Source organism: Musca autumnalis, unplaced genomic scaffold, assembly GCF_047663935.1.
Source record: "Musca autumnalis isolate F117 unplaced genomic scaffold, ASM4766393v1 scaffold_1, whole genome shotgun sequence".
Lineage (NCBI taxonomy): Eukaryota > Metazoa > Arthropoda > Insecta > Diptera > Muscidae > Musca > Musca autumnalis.
Genome location: NW_027411644.1, coordinates 71,170,643 through 71,184,156, shown reverse-complemented (window position 1 = coordinate 71,184,156; position 13,514 = coordinate 71,170,643). Strand labels below are relative to the sequence as shown.

General features: G+C 40.4%; 1 protein-coding gene across 1 annotated transcript; it reads left to right on the top strand.

Annotated features, from left to right (window-relative positions):
- The first annotated feature begins 1,999 nt into the window (after nucleotides 1-1,999).
- Nucleotides 2,000-6,988, top strand: LOC141400946 (opsin Rh1-like). Its single transcript, XM_073980657.1, has 5 exons — nucleotides 2,000-2,060; nucleotides 2,227-2,717; nucleotides 6,284-6,431; nucleotides 6,494-6,771; nucleotides 6,832-6,988. Exons 2-5 carry the CDS (start codon nucleotides 2,239-2,241, stop codon nucleotides 6,959-6,961), a joined length of 1,035 nt encoding a protein of 344 aa, XP_073836758.1. The 5' UTR covers nucleotides 2,000-2,060; nucleotides 2,227-2,238; the 3' UTR covers nucleotides 6,962-6,988.
- Nucleotides 6,989-13,514: the final 6,526 nt, after the last annotated feature.

Genomic DNA, 13,514 nt, shown 5'->3' with positions numbered 1-13,514 from the left:
CTGTCGCCTATCGAACACCTCAAGAGGTGCTATGTTGCCTATAGAGGTCTTCTGTTTCTTCTAGAAGACCTCAAAAGTTCTTCTGCTGCCTATTCAAGACCTCAAGAGATCTTCTGTTGTCTCTAGATGACTCAAGAGGCTTTCCGTTGTCTAAAGAAGACCTAAAGAAGTCTTATGTCGCCTATCGAAGACTTCACGAGGTGTTATGTTGCCTATAGAAGGTCTCTGTTGTCTCTAGAAAACCTCAAGAGGCCATGTGTGATATCTAGAAAGCCCCCAAGAGGTAATCTGTTTTCTATAGAAGGCCGCAAGTTGTCTTCTTTTGCCTATGTAAGATCTCAAAAGATCTTCTTTTGTCCCTAGAAGAACCTATGAGGATGTCTCTTGAAGACCTCAAAGGGACTTCTATTGCATATAAAAGACCTCAAGAGGTCTTCTGTTGTCTCTGGAAGACTTCAAGAGGACTTTTGTTGTCTATAGAATATCTCAAGGGGTTTATGTTACCTATAGAAGATATCAAGGTATTTTTTTGTTGTCTCTAGAAGACCTCAATTTATGTTCTGTTGGCCATAGAAGAAATCAAGAGATTATCTGTTGTCTCTAGACGACGTCAAGAGGTCAACAAAAGTGTTCTGTTGCCTTTAAAAGACCTCAAAAAGTCTTCTTTTGTTTCTAAAAACCTTTAAGAAGTCCTTGTTCTTTCTAGAAGACATGAAGAGGATATCTGTTGTCTACAGAAGACCACAAGAGTTTTTTTTCTATAGCTTAGAAGACCTTAAGAGGTCTTCGTCTACAATAATACAATTCGAAATTCACGGGTTGTATACAAATACCGAGTATCAATCAGCTCTGTGTAAGGGGTCCAGGGTAATGGCACTCAGATAACATAATGAGTTGCTGACTAGACAGTTCTTGTGGCGTTATGTTATCTACTCTGTGATACTAACCACATTCATAAAGATGTCAAATGATTGTCGTTGGCGAACTGTTTGAAATGCACGCTGTCTCCAAACTTCGAGGAGAGAGAAAGCAAACCTGTTCGATTTTGAAACAAATTCGATTCGGTTGGTGTAATGCACTCAATTCTTATCCATAATGCCTTCGAAGCCTCAGTTATCTAACACAACAAAAACACGTTCTTTAGATTTATCGCCGAGTCCAATTCAGGTAATGCCGATACTCCCACTTCAAATTCTCTTGGTTTTTGCCCACTTCTTTCTTTCTTTAATCGTTCTTTCATATCTTCAGAAAATAACTGCGATTTCAAACGAAACACTATTCATCAATACTTCGTTATACCGCGTTTTAGCTCCACGAAACTTAGTTGTTCACTTCTATTCTACTACTGTTAGTTGGTAGGTTAATTTCTTCTTGTGTCGCCTATTAAGAAGAAGTAGGACTGCCATTGTTAGAGGGATTAATTTTTGATAATCTTCTTAGCTCAGTGTGAAAATCAATGGTAATCTTCAACCACCAAAGGTTAAGCTTTGGTGGAATTGTGCATATTAAGCTCAGGCAATTGATTTCAAAATTAAATTTCATTGAAATCATTCACTGTACCTGCGAGCGTATGATTGTTGTTACAATGTATACGCTATGGCATACCTTTTGATTTAACCCACCTTAATATTCAACAATTAATAGTTTAATCGAAATCAAATCTGACAACAGCAAAAGATTAACCTTAAAGGTGATGGTATCGGAAAGACCTAATTTAATTTTCAATCACAGCAAATGTTTGAACACTTTGAGGAGCTATATAAAACCTGTGAATTCGACAAAGATAGTCATCAATATAATTGTAACTGTTACAAGTATAAGACAACAAATTATATACAAGCAAAGTGCACCGGAAGGAGCAGTACACGGGAAAACCGACCAAATGTATAGCTAGTTTAAGTTGGAGCGGAATACGGTCGAAATGTAAGGATACTTAGACTAAAGACAATCTCTACAAACTATAAAAAGCGATTCGAAACATTTTAACTCATTTAAGGTTTGCCGAACAAACTTTTGGACCACGATTTACACCTTTGTATAATGGCTCCGTAACGGATAAGGTATGTAAAACATCATGATGTGTGATTTTTATATGAAGAAATTGTTTTCGAAATTAAAGCAAAGAATTTTGTCAAGATCGTCCGATGAATTCTATGTTCAATGATGAAATTAATTCCACAACTCAACTTCCCTCCGGACGTGATTTTAATCCAATGATCTTTTCAGGTAACACCAGACATGGTCCATCTGGTCAGCTCGTATTGGAGTCAATTCCCCGCCATGGATCCAATTTGGAATAAAATTCTCACCGCCTATCTGATCATTATCGCTCTGCTGGCATGGCTGGGTAATGGTAGCGTCATCTACATTTTCGCCACCACCAAATCACTACGAACTCCGACAAATTTGCTAGTCATAAATTTAGCCGTATCTGATTTTTGTATAATGATTTTGATTACCCCGCTAATGACAGCAAATTTATATTTTGAAACCTGGGTATGGGGCCCAATGATGTGTGATATTTATGCCACATTGGCTTCAGCATTTGGTTGCTGTTCAATTTGGTCAATGTGTATGATTGCCTTGGATCGTTATAATGTCATTGTGCGCGGTATAGCTGGACAACCGATGACCGTACGCTTGGCAATATATAAAATCATTTTTGTATGGCTAATGAGTGCTCTGTGGACAATTACACCGTTATTGGGTTGGGGCCGGTGAGTAATAAAAAAAAATAGAATTGTTTTTTAAAGACCATTTTCTCAACATTCATTTGACAATTAATTTTAGATGAAGGAAGATAATATCTAACCCCTTGATGTTTTCTACAGGCAACAAAAGGACTCTTGAGGTCTTCTATAGGAAACACAACAAATGTTTACGTCTTCTATAGGCGGCATGAGGTCACTTGATGCCTTCCATATGCAGCTGAATAACTCTTGAGGTCCCCTAAAGACAACACAAGATCTCTTGAGGTCTTCTAGAGACAACAGAAGACCACTTGAGATAGTCTATAGGCAACAGAAGTCCACTTGAAGACCCACTTGTGATATTCTATAGGCAACAAAAGGACACTTGCGGACTTCTACAGGCAACACAAGAGGTCATATACAGGAAACAAAAGGTCCCTACAGGTCTTCTATAGGCAACAGAAAACCTCTTGACGTCTTCTACAGGCAACAAAAGACCTCTTGAGATCCTGCAGAGACAACACAAGATCTTTTAAGATAGTCTATATGCAACAGAAGACCTCTTAAGGTCGTATAAAGACAACAGAAAATCTCTTTAGGCAGGCAACAAAACTCTTTAGACAGGCAACAAAACTCTTGAGGTCCATACGCAACAGAAAACCTCTTGAAGTGTTCTATAGGCAACAGAAGACACCTTAAGGTCTTCTATAGGCAACAGAAGACCCCTTGTGATATTCTATAGGCAACAGAAGATATCTAGAGATATTCCATGGGCAACATAAGATCTCTTAAGTTCTTCTAGAGACAACAGAAGACCACTTGAGGTCTTCTAAAGGCAACAGATGATCTCTTGAGATATTCTATAGGCAACTGAAGACCTCTTTAAGTGATCTATAGGGTACAGAAGACCACTTGAGATATTCTGTGGGCAACAGAAGACATCTTGAGGTCTTTAAAGACAACAGAAGGCTTCTTAAGGTTTTCTATAGGCAACAGAACACCTCTTGAAGTGTTTCACAGGCAACAGAAGACCTCCATGGTCAACAAAAGGCTTCTTGAGTTCTTCTATAGGCAAGAGAAGACCTCTTGAGGTCTCCAATAGAACAAAGAAGGCCAGATGAGGTCTTCCATAGGCAACAGAACACCTTTTGTGGTCTTGTATAGGCAACCGAAAACATCTTAAGGTTTTCTAGAGACAACAGAAGACCACATGCGATATTTTGTAGGCAACAGAAGACCTTTCGAGGTCTTTAAAGGCAACAGAAGGCTTCCTAAGGTTTTTTATAGGCAACAGAACATCTCTTGAAGTGTTCCACAGGCAACAGAAGACCATTTGAGGTTTTCTGTCGGTAACAGAAGACCCCTCGAGATATTCTATAGGCATCAGAAGACCTCATTAGATATTCTATAGGCAACAGAAGACCTTGTTGAATTGTTCTATAGACAACAAAAGACCCCTTAAGATATTTTATAGGCAACGGAGGAACTCTTGAGACATTCTATAGGCAACAAAGGGCCTCTTGAAGTCTTCTATAGGCAACAAAAGGCCACTAGAGGTCTTCTATAGACAACAGAAGACCCCTTGAAATCTTCTGTAGATAACAGAAGACCTCTTGAGATATTCTAAAGGCAACAGAACACTTCTTGAAGTGTTTATAGGCACCGGAAGACCACTTGAGGTTTTCAATAGGCAACAGAAGTCCCCTTGAGATATTCTATAGGTAACAGGCGACTTCTTAAGGTCTTCCATGGGCAACAGAACACCTCTTGAAGACCACATGCGGTCTTCTGTAAGCAACAGAAATCCACTTAACCTCTTCAGGTCTTCTAGATACAAGAGAAGACCTTTTGAGGTCTTCTAAAGACAACGAAAGTTTTCTTGAGGTCTTCTTTAGGCAACAGAATCCTCTTAAAGTCTTCTAAAGGCAACAGAAGATCTACTGAGGTCTTCTACAGGCAACAAAAGAACTCTTGAAGTATTCTTTAGACAACAGAGACCTCTTGAGGTCTTCTAGAGACAAAATAATATTTCTAGAGGTTTTTTAGACAACAGAAGACCTCTTGTGGTCTTTTACAGCCAAAATAGGGAATCTTGAGGACTTTTATAGACAACAGAAAAACCTCTTGAGATCTTCTTTAAACAGCTAAAAGGTTCTTGGAATCTTCTAGAAACAAGAGCAGATCTCTTGATGTGTTCTAGAGATAAGAGAAGACCTCTTGACACCTTCTAGAGACAACAGAAGACGTCTTTAATTCTTCTAGAGACAACAGAATAGTTCTCGAGGTCTTCTAGACACAACAGAAAACCTCCTCAGGTCTTCTAGAGACAGGAGAAGACCTTTTGAGGTCTTCTATAGACAACGGACCTCAAGATAACGGTCTACCGCAGACAACAGAAGACCTCTTGAGGTATTATTTGGACAACAGAAGACTTCTTGAGGTCTTCTTAAGACAGCAGAAGACCTCTTGAAGTCTTCTGTAGACAACGGAAAACCTCTCATGGTATTCTTTAGACCACAGAAGGTCTTTTGAGGTATTCTTGGGACAACAGAAGACCTCTTGAAACAACAGAAGACTTCTTGAGGTCTTCTTTAGACAGCAGAAGACCAGTTGAAGTCTTCTGTAGACAACAGAAAACCTCTTGAGGTCTTCTAGAGACTAGAGAAGACATCTTGAGGTATTCTGGAGACAACAGAATAGTTCTTGAGGTATTCCAGAGACAACATAAGACCCCTTTAGGTCTTCTAGAGACAAGAGAAGACCTTTTAGGTTATTCTAAAGACAACGGAAGTTCTCTTGAGGTCCTCTAGAGACGAGAAAAGACATATTGAGGTCTTCTAAAGGCAACAGAAGTCCTCTTGAAGTCTTCTGTAGACAACAGAATACCACTTATGGTATTATTTAGACCACAGAAGGTCTTTTGAGGTATTCTTGGGACAACAGAAGACCTCTTGAAACAACAGAAGACTTCTTGAGGTCTTCTTTAGACAGAAGAAGACCAGTTGAAGTCTTCTGTAGACAACGGAAGACCTCTTGAGGTCTTCTAGAGACTAGAGAAAACATCTTGAGGTCTTCTAAAGGCAACAGAAGTCGTCTCGAAGTCTTCTGTAGACAACAGTATACCTCTTATTGTATTCTTTAGACCACAGAAGGCCTTTGAGGTATTCCAAAGACAACGGAAGACCTCTTAAAGTCTTCTGTTGATAACAGAAGACCTTTTGAGGCCTTCTAGAAACAAGGGACGACTCCTTGGGTTCTTCTATACACAGCAGACGACATCTTAAAGTCTTCTGTAGACAGCAGAAGACATCTTGAGGTAGTTATTAGACGTCAGAATACCTCTCGATGTCTTCTTTAGGCAAGGTCTTCTGAAGTCTTCATTAGATATCAGAAGACGTCTTGAGGGCCTGTTAGCCAGCCGAGTTTCCTATGGAAAAAGGGAAATCCCCTACTTAAAAATGCAAGTGGTTTGTATCTGTGCTAGCAACATTCATTTAGGGACATTTTTTCCTTTATTGTACAGTCTCACAAGCATTTTTTTCGTCCCATTAACGATTAACTCTGCCATTAAGAAAACTACTTTACAATTTTAGCTATGTTCCCGAAGGAAACTTAACATCCTGTGGCATTGATTACATGGATCATGGCCTTAATGCCGTAAGTTATCTAATAGCCTACACCATTTTCGTCTATGTCTTGCCACTTTTTCTGATTTGTTATTCTTATTGGTACATTATTGCGGTAAGTTGTTCCTTGCAATACCTTACAAACACAGAAAACTAAAAAAATAATTCCATTAAAAGGCTGTTTCGGCCCATGAGAAAACAATGCGCGAACAGGCCAAGAAAATGAATGTCAAATCTTTACGTTCGAGCGAAGATGCTGAAAAATCTGCTGAAGAGAAATTGGCCAAAGTGGCATTGGTTACAATTTCTCTGTGGTTTATGGCCTGGACACCGTATACAATCATCAATTGCATTGGCCTGTTTGGCTATGAGGGCCTAACACCATTGAATACCGTTTGGGGTGCTTGTTTTGCTAAATCGGCAGCTGTTTACAATCCCATTGTTTATGCAACAAGGTAAGTGATAGGCTCTGGAGGTTGCTTAGTTTGGTAATATTTTTTTCTCCTTTATTTCAGCCACCCAAAATATCGTTTGGCCTTAAAGGAAAAATGTCCCTGCTGTATCTTTGGAAAGGTGGTGGATGATCAGAAGGCAATCATAAGTGACAATGTTTCTCAGGCCACAGAAGAAGAAACCCGGGCATAAACTCTTTAATACACTTTGGACCGGAAATAATTTATGCGAACCCTCTCGGCTAACCCTCAGGATTATGTTAAGTCAAATGTTTGGTATGTTCCAGTACTGCAAGAATCTACTAATTTGTACTATTTTTTTCGATATCATAAAGGAAAAATTGTTATCGTAATAAAAAATGGTAGCTTCTTGCAGGTTCTGGAACAGAGCAGTTATTTTAAAGGGATGTTTTACAAAGTCGAAAGTAAAGGTTCGAACGGGAGTATCGTTCGGTTTGCCTTACTTTGGATATTGTGAAACACACTCCATATTTTTAATCTTCAGCAATGTCATTAAAGACCAAAAATCAAAAAAAAAAAAAAAAGAAATAATTCGATCTGAATAATGGACCCAAAAATAAAATAAATTGCGTTTCATATTTAGAAGTACAATTAAGATTTTTTGTATTTTTCATCCAGAGTTCCAAAGATTGGCAAATAATTTTATTAGAGCAGCAGCACTGCCACCCGTGAGAGGATATCCGGAACATAGCTTGTGCTTTTGGTTAGCTTTTGAGGCTACCTTGGGAGTGATATCTTTAGACTGTCTGCTCTCTCTCTCTATTATTCGTAGGCAGGGAAACCTCGTCATCTCGATTAAAACCCTCTTCATCTCGTTTAAAGAGAGAGAGCAGGCAGTCCAAAAGCTAAACAAAAGCGAATGGTATCTTCCGGATATCTTCCATCTTCTCTTTAGACGACCGATTAATGACTCTGATTGAGATAGTGAGAGCAATATCGGCGAATTCTTTGGTCAAGGTTACTTCTTTAATAGTGTCCTACCTCGGAAAGCTACTTCTTTTGGCTCCGGCCAAAGAGCGTAAGGCGCATATATCTTGAGCTAACAAAATACCGAGCATCACAACACAGAGAAAAGAATCTTTCCAAACGAAATGGTGCTTCTTAAGACCCTTTCCAAACGAAAGGGTACTCCTTAAGAGCCTGCCAAAGGCAAGGGTGTTTCTTAAGACCCTTTTCAAAAATAAGGATGCTTCGTAAGACCCGTTCCAATGGAAAGGGTGTTTTGTAAGACCCGTTCCAATAGAAATGGTGCTTCGTAAGACCCATTCCAATGGAAAGGGTGCTTCCTAAGACCCATTCCAATGGAGAGGGTGCTTTGTAAGACCCGTTCCAATGAAAAAGATGCTTCGTAAGACCCTTTTCCAAATGAAAGGGTGCTTCGTAAGACCCGTTCCAATGGAAAGGATGCTTCGTAAGACCCATTCCTAAGGAAAGGGTGCTTCGTAAGACCCATTCCTAAAGAAAGGGTGCTTCGTAAGACCCTTTCCAAAAGAAAGGGTGCTTCGTAAGACCCGTTCCCAAGGAAAGGGTGGTTCGTAATACCATTTCCAAAGGAAAGGGTGGTTCGTAATACCATTTCCAAAGGAAAGGGTGGTTCGTAATACCATTTCCAAAGGAAAGGGTGGTTCGTAATACCATTTCCAAAGGAAAGGGTGGTTCGTAATACCATTTCCAAAGGAAAGGGTGGTTCGTAATACCATTTCCAAAGGAAAGGGTGGTTCGTAAGACCATTTCCAAAGGAAATGGTGCTAAATAGGGCCCTTTCCAAAGGAAAGGGTGCTTCGTACGGGGCTTCCCAAAGGAAAGGGTGCTTCGTAGGGCCGTTCCCAAGGGAAAGGGTGCTTCGTAAGACCCTTTCCAAAGCAAAGGGTGCTTCGTAAGACCCTTTCCAAAGCAAAGGGTGCTTCGTAAGACCCTTTCCAAAGCAAGGGGGGCTTCGTAAGACCCTTTCCAAAGCAAAGGGTGCTTCGTAACACCCTTTCCAAAGCAAAGGGTGCTTCGTAAGACCCTTTCCAAAGCAAAGTGTGCTTCATAAGACCCTTTCCAAAGCAAAGGGTGCTTCGTAAGACCCTTTCCAAAGCAAAGGGTGCTTCGTAAGACCCTTTCCAAAGCAAAGGGTGCTTCGTAAGACCCTTTCCAAAGCAAAGGGTGGTTCGTAAGACCCTTTCCAAAGCAAAGGGTGCTTCGTAAGACCCTTTCCAAAGCAAAGTGTGCTTGGTAAGACCCTTTCCAGAGCAAAGGGTGCTTCGTTAGACCCTTTCCAAAGCAAAGGGTGCTTCGTTAGACCCTTTCCAAAGCAAAGGGTGCTTCGTAAGACCCTTTCCAAAGCAAAGGGTGCTTCGTAAGACCCTTTCCAAAGCAAAGTGTGCTTGGTAAGACCCTTTCCAGAGCAAAGGGTGCTTCGTTAGACCCTTTCCAAAGCAAAGGGTGCTTCGTTAGACCCTTTCCAAAGCAAAGGGTGCTTCGTAAGACCCTTTCCAAAGCAAAGGGTGCTTCGTAAGACCCTTTCCAAAGCAAAGGGTGCTTCGTAAGACCCTTTCCAAAGCAAAGGGTGCTTCGTAAGACCCTTTCCAAAGCAAAGGGTGCTTCGTAAGACCCTTTCCAAAGCAAAGGGTGCTTCGTAAGACCCTTTCCAAAGCAAAGGGTGCTTCGTAAGACCCTTTCCAAAGCAAAGGGTGCTTCGTAAGACCCTTTCCAAAGCAAAGGGTGCTTCGTAAGACCCTTTCCAAAGCAAAGGGTGCTTCGTAAGACCCTTTCCAAAGCAAAGGGTGCTTCGTAAGACCCTTTCCAAAGCAAAGGGTGCTTCGTAAGACCCTTTCCAAAGCAAAGGGTGCTTCGTAAGACCCTTTCCAAAGCAAAGGGTGCTTCGTAAGACCCTTTCCAAAGCAAAGGGTGCTTCGTAAGACCCTTTCCAAAGCAAAGGGTGCTTCGTAAGACCCTTTCCAAAGCAAAGGGTGCTTCGTAAGACCCTTTCCAAAGCAAAGGGTGCTTCGTAAGACCCTTTCCAAAGCAAAGGGTGCTTCGTAAGACCCTTTCCAAAGCAAAGGGTGCTTCGTAAGACCCTTTCCAAAGCAAAGGGTGCTTCGTAAGACCCTTTCCAAAGCAAAGGGTGCTTCGTAAGACCCTTTCCAAAGCAAAGGGTGCTTCGTAAGACCCTTTCCAAAGCAAAGGGTGCTTCGTAAGACCCTTTCCAAAGCAAAGGGTGCTTCGTAAGACCCTTTCCAAAGCAAAGGGTGCTTCGTAAGACCCTTTCCAAAGCAATGGGTGCTTCGTAAGACCCTTTCCAAAGCAATAAGTGCTTCGTAAGACCCTTTCCAAAGCAATGGGTGCTTCGTAAGACCCTTTCCAAAGCAATGGGTGCTTCGTAAGACCCTTTCCAAAGCAATGGGTGCTTCGTAAGACCCTTTCCAAAAGCTATGCGGCACCAGTGCGATTCGACGGAACAATATTCAAACCTGTTAGAAGTGTAACGGGGTGCTTCTTTATGTCAACAGTAGACCATCTGCATGTGGAGTCGATGATTCATCCAGTACGGCCACACAATGGCATGCTCGCTTTGCAGTACTTGCTCGGGTATTACCGTGAGAGCCATCCTAATCACCATATAGTGAATATGACTCCCAACCGCTTCGCTTGGGATCTTGCAGCCGTCCAAATTCCCATAGGGCAAGGATTGATGACTCACGGTGTGCCTTAACCAAGTTTAAATGGAAGGTGCTTACACCTGGGAAGTTTTTGAAGATTCTGAAACTAAAATTCTCATAGATGAGAAATATCAAGAAACAAAAAAATCGCCGGAGGGATTTTGAAATAAATCGCGATTTAAGTTCACATTTTTACGGGTTCTTTAGTTTTTCACGATTTTGCTTGGAAACCGCGAGTCCTATGTAAATGGGCCTAAAGAAAATGTTGTAGCTGTGAAAATTCTCCACAGGATTGACCTTTATGATATTTTGGTAGGTTTTACCGTTTTTGAGATATGGAAGTTCAAATTGAGACAATGCACTGACTGTATCGCCTCCTTATAAAACAATATCATGCTCAGTGCGCCTTAACTAACTTTTGATGAAAATAGCTTACACATGGGAAGATTTCGCTGATTCTGAAACAGCAATGTTAATAGATAAGAAAAATTAAAAAAGCAGAAAAAATCGCCGAAGGGATTATTAAATAAATCCCGATCAAACTTCACAATTTTAGGGTTTTTTTAGGTTTTCGCGATTTTGCTTGGAAACCGCAAGTCGTATCGAAATGAGTCTAAAGAAAGTGTTGTAGCTGTGAAAATTCTCTACAAGACTGATCTTTAGATTTTTTCGTAGGTTTTACCATTTTTGAGATATAGAGGTTCAGTTAAAATTTTTATGTTTTTATCTTAAGTCTTCAAGATTTTGCTTGGAAACCGCAAGTCATATCAAAATGCGACTAAAGAAAATGTTGAAGCTGTGAAAATTCTATACAAGATTGGATGATTTATTTTTTGCTATGTTGTACCATTTTCAAAATATATAAGTTTAATTTGGGAAATTGCAGTAATGACATTGTTTTATAAAAAGGCGATACAGTCAGTGCATTTTCTCAATTTGAACTTCTATATCTCAAAAACGGTAAAACCCACGAAAATATCATAAAGGTCAATCTTGTGGATAATTTTCACAGCTACAATGCTTTCCTTAGGCCCATTTACGTAGGACACGCGGTTTCCAAGCAAAATCGTGAAAACCTAAAGAACCCCTAAAAATGTGAACTTAAATCGCGATTTATTTGAAAATCCCTCCGGCGATTTTTTTGTTTCTTGATATTTCTCATCTATGAGAATTGTAGTTTCAGAATCTGCAAAAACTTCCCAGGTGTAAGCACCTTCCATTTAAAATTAGTTAAGGCGCACCGTGGACTGCATTGCCAAAGCTACTCAACTAACTCCAGTAGCTTTTTTGTTGGTAAAGGACTTTCTTTGCCTCTTGGACCGCCAGAGTATGTAGTCGCTTCAGACCTGCTGCTATTGACGATCTGTTGAGGTCGAATGGTATGACGTCTTGGATGTCCGGGAGAAGCTCCTGATGTCCTTCCGAATGTGTCGTGGATGTGGATTCTGCATCAAAACGTGATCGTTGGAATGACTAGGCAGATGACAGCAACACGTTATTATTCTGTACCGACAGTACTTTCGTCTCCTCATGTAAATGATCCTCGCTCGACATCAAAACACATCCGGTAGCAATCCGTAAAGCACTGTTTTGAACTACCTGTAAATTACGCCATTGGGTGTCACTCATAAACGATGTCCAAACTTGGGTACCATACCTCAGGATTGAGCGACTTATTGCCTTGTACGTCGTGGTGAGCTTTGCCTTGTATTTGCCCTTAGTGTTTACTGTCAGCGCTTTCAGCACCTTGTTTTTGATTTAGACTTTGCATGTTTCGTTAAGTACATTTTCGAACACAACGCCCAGGACCTTCGGGCGTTGAACGGTCGGTATTGTTTTCTTCTTCCGTTCTTAACTCAAGCGTCCAGGATGTGAATAGTGTAAGGCTAGATTTCGATGGTGATGAGATGTCTATGAAGGCTGAGATGGTGGTTGGTAGTCATTCAGTCTAGCACTGATTTCATCAACATCTACCACAGATGGCAAGATTGTGCAGTCATATGCGTAGGAGACCATCATAATGCCTTGAGGTGGTGCAGGAAGCTTTGCAAGGTAAAGATTGAAGGTAACAAAACTTTACCTTGTGGTTCGCCCATTTGAAATTTGGGTATTTTTTGACTTCCGACCTCGGAATTCCACATATGCCTGTCTTCCATTGTACAAACCAGTAGCTTTGTGGTTACTTCCCATCGAAGCGGCCACATTTATAGAACTTGAGATAGACCCAAAGCCAGAAATAGCAAACAAATGAACCCAGAAAGATAATATCCGTGACACATGGATTTAACCACAATATGCTAAGGTTTTGAATTACAAATGAACTAAATGCAAATAAGAAGAAAATAACCAATCACCACAAGATTTCCACGCAGATGTTGTTTCCAATAATAACGCAGAAAATCTGATTTCGTTCACATTAAAACAAATCAATCGGAACGGAACGGAACGGAAGAGCTTCATCTTCAATATTAACGGATCTAAAAGTCTACATTTCAAGAATATTAAGGGAAAATGTTGTGTTGTCGCAACAGCGACAGTTATGAAGCAGCTATTCACAGCAAGAAGATTGACAAAGAAATTCACCGAGATGACCGAGAGGAACCAACGAAAATAAAGCTAATACTCTTGGCGGAATCTTTTCTGCCAACCGACGATGATATACTACATATAATCAGGACAACTAGGGTGATTGATAACTTTTTTGCGGTGATAATGTCGTGTTGCCAATGACGGATGTAGTTTCGAATCCGTAAATGGCATTATATTTTTTACTGCGATTTCCGAATATGACCAAGTGTTGCAAGACGGAGATCAACAACAGAATTCTTATGTCTATACTTCTATTTCGAAAAATTTCCAATGGCAAATGGTTAAGTTAAATGTCTCTTGTAGTATTTTTTAACAAGACTGACGTGGTCAAAGAAAAACTAAATTACTCGGACTTAAAACAATATTTTCCTGAGTTTCAAGGTCCTAAACAGGATAATATAGCCGCAATAACATTTATAGAAAATATGTTCCTTGAAGAAATACGACCGTGGCGTCGTATATATCCACATTTCACATGCGTAGCCGATACTT

What these genes read in the sequence shown, in the direction of transcription:
- LOC141400946 (XM_073980657.1), top strand. Translation starts at nt 2,239, where the DNA reads ATGGTCCATCTGGTCAGCTCGTATTGGAGTCAATTCCCCGCCATGGAT. An exon ending in CTTATTGGTACATTATTGCG is followed by an intron (nt 6,432 to 6,493) that starts GTAAGTTGTTCC and finishes TTCCATTAAAAG; the next exon opens with GCTGTTTCGGCCCATGAGAA. An exon ending in CCCATTGTTTATGCAACAAG is followed by an intron (nt 6,772 to 6,831) that starts GTAAGTGATAGG and finishes CCTTTATTTCAG; the next exon opens with CCACCCAAAATATCGTTTGG.